This window comes from Hippoglossus stenolepis, chromosome 19 (genome assembly GCF_022539355.2).
Source record: "Hippoglossus stenolepis isolate QCI-W04-F060 chromosome 19, HSTE1.2, whole genome shotgun sequence".
Taxonomy (NCBI): domain Eukaryota; kingdom Metazoa; phylum Chordata; class Actinopteri; order Pleuronectiformes; family Pleuronectidae; genus Hippoglossus; species Hippoglossus stenolepis.
Genome location: NC_061501.1, coordinates 3,010,728 through 3,020,396, shown reverse-complemented (window position 1 = coordinate 3,020,396; position 9,669 = coordinate 3,010,728). Strand labels below are relative to the sequence as shown.

The 9,669-nt window shown below is 41.5% G+C and overlaps 1 protein-coding gene across 1 annotated transcript; it reads left to right on the top strand.

The window, feature by feature from the left end:
• The first annotated feature begins 528 nt into the window (after positions 1 to 528).
• On the top strand, positions 529 to 7,644 carry LOC118098900 (C-C chemokine receptor type 3). The gene is made up of 3 exons (XM_035143152.2): positions 529 to 694; positions 911 to 1,083; positions 5,594 to 7,644. The coding sequence occupies exons 1-3, from the start codon at positions 665 to 667 to the stop codon at positions 6,447 to 6,449; spliced, it is 1,059 nt and encodes a 352-aa protein (XP_034999043.2). The 5' UTR covers positions 529 to 664; the 3' UTR covers positions 6,450 to 7,644.
• Positions 7,645 to 9,669: the final 2,025 nt, after the last annotated feature.

Sequence of the window (9,669 nt, the reverse complement as noted above, 5' to 3'; positions counted from 1 at the left end):
ATTTTATGTAGTTCTTAAAACACTGATGTATGTTCAAGTGTTCATGTTTCTGATGAGTGGTTTTAATTAGTTATTTGATGCTAAAACAACAAAGTGAATCGAGATGATTGACAGCTGAGACTGACTCATGATTTTTTTACAGTCTCTGGTCTGAACACCGTTTTAGGCCAAGTTGAAGCTATATCATTGTTTTTAGGAAACTTGTGTTCGCAGTATCTTTGTCACTTTGCTATGTTCGCTCCTGGGGGGCACATGGGTCTTTCCTTTCACCTAACATGCTTCACCCCTTGTCATCCTAAGCAGTTTTCGACTTCACGTTGTGGACTTCAGTAAATTCTGGACATTTACAACGATCACAGCGAATTGTCTGCACAGATGTTCTCAGCCTGTCTCTGTAACCACAGCCTCTGAATCTGTTCCAAACAGTCCGAGGAGGAGGGTGATCCAGAGAGTGTGTGGCAATGTTGTGCTATCAGCAGATCCCTCCCCTTATACACACACACACACACACAGACACACATACAGACACAGACACACACACACACACACACACACATCTCACAAACACAGTTCTGTGGAACTTCCTCACCCTGGCTGCCTGACTTATCATGAAGTGACATGAAGTTACTGTGAGTCAGACAGCTCGGGCCTTCTTTGTCAGACAATGAGCAGAAGCGTCTCCGCTGGCCAGGCGGTAAGTCATCTCAGCTCAGCACGAGCATCTGCTTTTATGTTCCTGGGCTTCTTTTTAGTTTAACACATTGTATTGGAGCTCCTATTTCCTTGAGCCTCGGGAGCACATATGCAGAATTGAATCGCTCTGACGTGACTGAAAACAATTGTTAAGGATTGATCATTTTATCATTTCAAACACAGCATGGTTTGATGGCTGCATGTGTTTTTCGGACAGATTCTCCTGCAAACATTTGAGATGGAAACTCCAGGATACGATGACGTGGAAAATCACACCTTATGTGACGGGGACGATCAGAACAGTCTGGGGGCTCATCTATCCACCCTGTACTACTTTATGTTTCTCTTCAGTCTCTGTGGTACTGCGCTGGTTCTGGTCATCATCTATCGGTGAGTGGACTACTAACTAGAAAAACATTGCTCAGCTTGAATGAAAACACAGAGTACATAGTGCAGGCATAATTAAAAAGATTCCATAGTAAACAATGTCTTAGTTTAGCAGTTTAATGCAGTATCCATGATCCCATTTGAACAGTTTTTACGGTGGGTCCATTTAAATTACTGTATGATTTAGTGTTTAGAATACATACACCCAGAATTAGGGTATAATTCAGATTTTATAGGAGGTGTAAATTAAAGTCGTAGACCCCAGTTGATTTGGCAACATCTGCGTTTACTGTTGTGACTGCAAGTGTGGTATTAAAGTAGGGGAAACTAATTAATTTGCAGCTATTTAGTCCGAAACACAACAAAAGACCAACTGGTGGATCTGTTTCCACTGCAACTAAACAAGCCATGTTGTTTTATGAAGAAATCTGACAATCACCGGCCTTTTTCCATCATCTAACGCGTAGCCCTATGACCTGTGATCTAATTTTATGGGACAAATGGCCCAGACAGAAATCATAAACATGAATTATGTGAAGCAGCAGCTGGAGGAAATGTTTACAACATCAGTAACTTAGCTCCAGTGCAGTTTGAGAAGGAGGGCCAACTTCAAAATTAGGTTGATATCGCTTACATCATGACCTTATGTGCAACTATGTTTGTCCACGAGTCGCGTGCATATTTTAAATGTAGAATTGTGGATTCACCCACTAACTATCATATACGGCATTGATTACAGAATATACTGAATGGCTTTGCTGGAGGTTTTCTGAGCATAAACATTGTCAAATTGGGGTTGATGCGTGAGGATTGTAACTTTAAACAGCATAAAGCAACACTATGCGAGTAAGTGCCGTGCCTGTTCTAAACACGCTTGTCTGGAATGGGCTGTTTACATGGTCTGTGGTGATGCTGGTTGCGGCTTTTATTCTGAAACTGTGAAAGTGACCTGCAGCAACTGAGCTGTGGCAAGTAAAGAGCGATTGCATGACTCAGTCCACAGAACCTGAAGCTGCTCCATCACTGCCGCACAAAGAAGTGTTCACCTGTTTATTCAAAGTTAGGGTTAGGGTTGCAATGTCAAATTGCACAGAATTTGACACTGCACTTCCTTGGACCACTAACAATACACATGCCAACCGTGGACCCGATAAGATGAACTGTTCTCGAGATTTACGAGCCACATCCAGACAGACAGAGATTTCTGGAATTAAAGAATAGATGGTTCACTGACTTGGAACAGGGAGAAAGGTGCCATTTTCATTTCCTCTCCTCACCCTGAACACCAGTTCTCACTCCATGTAACTGTAGTACAATCTCCTATGAGGAGTAAGTAACTGTCAGATAGTTGCAGATTACAATACATTACATGCCATTTGGCAGACACTTTTATCCAAAGCAATTTACCATTAGTTTATTCAACATCTGGGGCCATTTAGGGATTCAGTATCTTGACAGAGGACACTACGTCAGATGGGGAAAACCGGGGATCAAACAGCCGACCTTCTGGTTGGAGGAGGGCCGCTCTACCACTTACTCACAGCCACCCTCAGCCAGATTAAATAGCCAGAGTCCGGCCAAGAAAGTTGTAGAGTAATGCTGAGATTAGAAGACTATTGGTTTATCTCCAATAGTCAATGAGGAAACGTATCAGGAATATCAGGAATTCTTAATAGAGTGTGATTTGGGATTTCAGTGTGAATCAAAGCCAATTTTACTTAAATATTTTAACCACCCTCACATGTATGAATGACTGGACAAAATATCAGAAACACATAATGTGTAATGCAATACAATTCAACAGAACCGAATACTCCAAGGAGATGAATCAAGGTCTCTTTAAAGTTGGACTTTCTCACATTTGAGAGGCAAAGAGGACGGGAAAAATAGTAAAGTATAAGATGAAGTCATTACAGGGGCCCAGACAGAGAGGAATACAGTAACCAACAATAACTATCAGTAACTATTCAGAGGTAAAGTTCCTCTCAGCGTCACTTTAAAGTTACTTCTGCTGTCCGGCATCTCTTCTTTCCCTGGCCTCCACTACCGATTTCTAACTTTGTGAGCAAACCGAATATTCCCTCTGGTCATGAAAACACAAATGACAGCGTCAGAGGGGATCTCAGCATAATCTGACTGGGCTTTGAGCTGAAAGGAATATTTAGAGCAGCAGAGTATTATAGATGGCTGAAGAGATGCTGGCAGGGTAAGTAAAGACACACTTTCTATGGATCCATTCAGGCACAGCAAATACAAGTGAAATCTCACTCCCTCATTTTCGTCTTTCAACAACCTTGATTATAAATATTCTTTTCTAACATTAGAAAATTAAATGAACAAAACACTATTCAGTGCTGCGGCTGATCTGTGGGCACATTTTAATCAATTAAATCAATATAATTTTTAGTCCTTGATGCATTGACTCGACTGAGGTAGATGCTTACAGCGTTCATCATTGAAGCTGGGAATGCTTAACACCATCTTTTCATATCCCTCCTGAAGAAGGTCATTTTTTCCATTTCTCTTTGGTTTGTCCATAATATTTTAATTCAACTCATGGTACAAAATAAAATAAGCATGTTTCCAATATTTCAAAGTAAGTAAGTAAGTAAAAAACTGAAAAAGAATATAACTTTTCATAACTTTTACCGAATATAACCATAAAAACCTCAATCATCCTTCGGTGTCCACAAAGTTTCATCGAAAAGAAAAGAAACATTTAATTGTCTGTATCCAACTGGTTGTAATCAGACCCTCATATGTTCAGGCTCTGGGTGGATTCATATCATGTTAGTGGAAGTTTCTTGCCTAATAAGTCAATTCACATTCATGTTTATTGCAGTAGCAGGACATGTTAGTGTTTGATGTCTAGGCTCCGACTTCATCACATAACATATAATGGGAGTGATGAGCAAACTATAAAAAAAACCCCATCGGAGCCAACAGGTGCATGCTGGGTTGGTGGAGGGGCTGAATCAATCAGCAGCACTACGGGCACAGCAGCACGGGGGGCAAGCAAAGTGGGTGATGGGAAATCTTTGCGGTTTAAATAGAACGCCAAATTGGGAGGGTGTGTATTTCAGAGGATTGTCGAGAGTGGGGCATGACACGTGATTGCAGCAGCACAGCTCAAGTTGGCTGCCTGAACTAGCTGGCAAGCTTTGCTCAATTTATCTGAGATGGGTATAAAAACTCCCAATTTGGTCCCATCTTGAGTATTTGCATCACATTATAAAACCGCCCAGTGTTCTAAACCCCTTTCAATGCTGGTTTGTACGACCTCACTGGAGACAGGTTTTGCTCACCCGAGCAAGCAAGTCATCAAACTGGCCCCATGTCGGCCTCTGGTAGCGCTGGAAACGGCCGTCATCCAGACACTGCTCCATCCAGAGACGCAGCTCTGGATGGACACACACATTACAGCTTATCGGCCATTTCCACAACAGGTAGAAAGCAGAAATTGTAACTACAGGAGGGGAAGGGGCGAATATCCGTAGGTTGTGTTTAAACGTGTTGCTTGAGTGTTTATCGTGATTAAATCGTCCTGCGGCCAAACAAGCGCAAGTAACGCAACATTTTGCATTACCTTACATCTATTATACAACTGATCATTTATGCCATATATAAAAGCAAAGTCGACCCTATAACAATATGCCAATGTACTGGACCTTGGGACTTTACATGAAAAGAAACACAAACTAGATCTGTTTTTACCAGGATTGTCTCTACAAAGACATAAGCCATCAGAATATTTTTTTAATCAAAAGGAACCCTTAGTCATAAAGAAAACCAATATAGCTCTTACTGTTTCATAGCAAATAGTAGCTTCTATTATCACTTGGATAATATGTGCTTTCCTTGGATGTGGACTTCTCAAAGGTTGTTGAGGTTATGCTGTCGTATCATGATTAAATGTGAGCACATGGCCACTAACTGACTGATTTATAGGGAGTGCTACAAGTCACCTCCAACCACACAGCAACAGAACAGACAGAATATTATTCATTTGAATGAGCTAAAACCAAAACTTCCCTGTCTATACTCTTCAACTTTATTTATATAGCACTTTCAACATAACCTTGTTGATCCAAAGTGCTTCACGACACACATTTGAAATCAATTTAAAATAAAAAAACAAGACGAAATATTGTCATTACAATTATCACTACCATCATGAATAACACTAATCACAATAATAACAACAAAAATAATACTAACAACACAACAACCTAGGCACATCGAAAGGCTAATGAATACAAAATTTGTTTTCAGATGACTTAAAATTTCTATTGAGGGAGATAACCATATGACGGGAGGGAGAGAGTTCCAGAGTTTTGGGGCAGCGATGGAAAAGGCCCTGTCCCCAAAACCCTCGATCTTGGGACAGACAGCAGACTCGCCAATCTGAATATGAGCTTTCTGTGGGAACCCAGATCATGTCACATAAAACCAACTCAAAATGAAATGTCAGTGTCAAACACTTTTGACCCATCTGGACTGTTGTTCTTCCCAGGTTTGAGAAGCTAACCACTGTGACCAACATCCTGCTGCTGAACCTGGTGTTGTCGTCCCTGATCTTCATGAGCAGCCTTCCCTTCATAGGGGTGTACATGCAGCTCTCGCACTGGATCTTCGGCGAGGCTATGTGCAAGATTGTGTGCAGCGTCTACTATCTGGGCTTCTCCAGTTCTGTCCTGTTTCTTACTCTTCTGACCTTCGACCGACACCTCGCTGTCGTCTACTCCTTGGAGGCACAGCGGGTGAGGAACCAAGGTTACGCGGTCATCTCCTGCGCTGTGGTGTGGCTGATCAGCAGCCTGGCGTGCATCAAGCCGATGATGTTCCAAAACCTTTTACAAAATAATATGAATAACCAAACCTACTGCGAGGAGTGGGAACATGATTTATCCGATGCTACGGTTAACCATCTGAAAAAGGCTGAATTTTACATTCAGCTTATCCTTTTCTTGATCTTCCCTCTCGTGGTTATTATCTACTGTTACCTTAGGATCGCAATCACTGTCCTCTCATCCAGGATAATCGGCAAGTTCAAGACTGTCAGGCTCATATTCATCATCGTCCTGCTGTTTTTCCTGTGCTGGACTCCATTCAACATTGTATCGCTGATGAGCGCTGATACTTGTGAGCAAGAAAATAGAAAGGCTTATGCACTACACATCACCCGCAACATTGCTTATATCTACTTTTGCTTCAGTCCCATCCTCTACACATTTGTGGGGAAAAAGTTCCAAAACTACTTTAGGCAGATTGTGGTGAAACGCTTCCCAGGGTTAAAGAGGCACATCTCTGGCCATCAAAACAGCAGCAGAAACACTATGTCCACAAAAACTACACCCAATTATCTTTAGGCGTAGGGCGCCCTTTATTCCTCAGCACTGGTTTGTGTTCTTCAAAGCATGGGTTTTACAACAACTGAAAGCAGTCCGTAGACCCCTGTCAGACCTGGTGTTAACATGTGTCCTGAGTGATGTGATACAACAAGTGGACAACTCCAAGCACAGGTCAGAGCACACTGAGGATGCATCACTTAACTGATTCACACTCACATTCGAAGTTGGTCTGGGACATGTGAGGGATCACCTACTCAGCTGACGTCTCTGACCCACTACAGTTTCATAATGAACTGAAAATATTTTTTGCACTTCTTAATGTTTCACATACATTTTATTATTTGTGACCAAAGCTACGATATTAATATTGGTCTATATATATCTATATATCTATATATAGATATATAGATATATATACACTCACACCGACAGTGAGACACACACACAAACAGTTGTGTCTTAGACTTGTGCTGCCCTTAAGCATTATCAATTGTCTAACTCTTACTTTAATTAAACCGAACCTTAAAACACGTCCTCAGCATAAAATGTATTTTTACTCTTTGGTTGCATTTTGTAGATAACACATGTCCCTGGGTATAACAAGGGAATAAAACACTTGAACAACAGGTAACCAGACTTTTACTGTAACTCGGCGGTGATGGTTATGATAATGATTTAATCGTGCGCCTCCTTGTGCACTGGTAAATGTGAGAGAATTTCAATTCATCAGGCCGATGTGCGTGATTAAATCTTTTAACCATCATATTTAAGATTTCCGTGTCCCCTTTGTTTGACAGAAATTAAAAGTTGGACAAAGTTAAGGAGGAAACGAGCCCAGTCTCTTAATTCCTTTCTGCGTTGTTCATACACGCGCATTTTCCAGAGATTTTCTATGTGGCTTTCAACCTGCAAATTCATGCTTGTGTTTTGTGTGTTATACTGTGTGTTGAAAATGAGTCATGTCTCAAATTGCTATTTTAAATTTAGCAAAAGGTGATTATGTAATGTCATTTTTCAAGTTTTGTATATATAACAGTTCAAATGGAAAATAACACTGAGCTGTGACTCAGATAGTTTATAAAAGGAGTAACAAGCTTGATTGATTTAGCTCTTGTGTTTGTTAGTGTTAAGCTTTTTGATTCATTCAAACCTTTCCATCAATAACATGCATGTTTTGGTTATCTCAACCTGCCAGAATAAATGACTCTTCAAAGAATTGCTTTTATTCACTCCCTTTATTTTAGACTGTACGAGGGTTTCAGTCAATGTTCAATTTCAAAGTTGGTTTGAAATTGGTTATTCATGAATAGAATAAAACCTACAGTCAACTTTTACAAAAACTATACGCTTTCCCATACTTGTAGTTGTAATGCATGTCGCAGATAGTTTGGGATTTTCCTAAATGTTGAGCATTCTGTCGATTATCCCCAGGAATACAACAGATTTGTTTACACGGACACTAATATTAAAACACCAAATAGGACAATAGTCTGAATAAGACACTGCCACAGGAAGAGACTGGACAGACTGATTGGGAGGGCCAGCTCGGTCCTGGGATACCCGCTTGACCCAGCGGAGGTGTTGGGACAGAGGAGGATGATGGAGAAGCTGTCTTCTCTGATGGACAACCAGTCCCACCCCCTGCAGGACACCATCACAGCACCGGGCCACTCCTTCAGTGACAAGTGTCTGAAGGAGAGGGCTTCGCAGGTCGTTCCTTCCTGCAGCAGTGAGACTGTAAAACCAGCTCTGCTCTTGGTAAAAACTACATGCACATTGACTGATGCAGCCGACCCATGCTCGTATGCATTTTTGTTTCTACTTTCATCTCCATTATATGCTGCAGACACATGTATGGTGCGTTTAACGGAAAATCAAGTAAAAGTGTGAAACAAGAAAAAAAAAACTACATGCACCGCCATTATGGACTGCACTTTGACACTTTAACTCTTAACTGTGCAATAATCACTGTGCTATATTCATCTGTCTGTGTAATATCAACGGTTCTGGTGCAATCCATTTACTGTACATACTCTCACGCTGCACATATTTTTTCCTGTCTTTACACTGTATATATAAGTTTAATTACATTCATATTTTTCTACATTTTCTTACACTTTAGTATTGCATGTTACTTATTACTTGCTGATTCCTATTTTGACTCTTGCTGCTATAATACTGCAAATGTCCCCATTATGGGACTAATAAAGGATTATCTCATTTTATCTACTCAGAATTATAAGCAATAATCAAATTTAGACATGGAGTATTCTAACCTTAGTCACATTATGTAGACATATGGTAAATAGTTTGTATTGATATAGGGCTTTTCTAGTCTTGATGACCACTCAAAGTGCTTTACAGTAGAATTTTGCCCTTCACCCATTCACACACAGATTAATACAGTGCATCGATAGCTGTTTTCAGACATGAATCAGGTCAAATCAGGAGAATTGGCTACAGAGTTTACCCAGAGTTCACCTTTCACACATGCACAATGCAGCTGGAGGTTTTTCTGCACAGACACGTTCACAGCAGCATCAAATCCTCCGCGTTATCCAGTCGAGAGGTGGAGCAGCCGGGTGCAGCAGGCAGAGACAGGAAGTGACGTATTAAAGTGATTCCGTTAGTTATGTCTGTGCACCTAAAACTTTATGTTCGTCCGTCCGATGGGGTATCTTCTCCAACATGGTCTTCGCCGTCCCCATGAGGCTGACGCGCGCCGTTCCCAACCAGCGGCTGTTCACATGGACGACATTTCCCGCTGGTCGCCGATTCACCATGGCATTTGTCTGGATCTTGGGACTGAGGCGCAGCAGCTGCGCGACCGCCCTTCCCTGGTGAGCTGGAATGTCGCACAGCAGGGACTCCATGTTCGCCAAATTAAGGGTACAACAACAAGAACGAAGGTGTGCACTGCCAGCGGAGAATGCGAACAGCAGGCGCGTGACGGCCGCTGCCGCGTCTTCACTGGCTGTAAGAAGTTCAGCCATGTAGCCGGTTACAGTGTTCGCAAGTTTTTACAGGGCCAGCCCAGCGGTGTTCACCTTCTGTCGCCCATGACTATATAGTCAGCTTCTCTCGTTTGTTGTACCAAGTGTTCGGTAAATGATGGTCTTTAGCCCCCCCCTCTTCTTTTGTTTTAGGGATGGCAGGATGATTGGAAAATTAAAACCCAGGACAACAAGGAATACAAAGTATGGATGCATATTTATAATTTATATCATTATGTAATTAT

Excerpts from the sequence above, each read along its gene's own strand:
- LOC118098900 (XM_035143152.2), top strand. The coding sequence starts at position 665 with ATGAGCAGAAGCGTCTCCGCTGGCCAGGCG. Across the intron at positions 695-910 it reads GCGTCTCCGCTGGCCAGGCG|ATTCTCCTGCAAACATTTGA; the intron begins GTAAGTCATCTC and ends TTTTTCGGACAG. Across the intron at positions 1,084-5,593 it reads GTTCTGGTCATCATCTATCG|GTTTGAGAAGCTAACCACTG; the intron begins GTGAGTGGACTA and ends TGTTCTTCCCAG.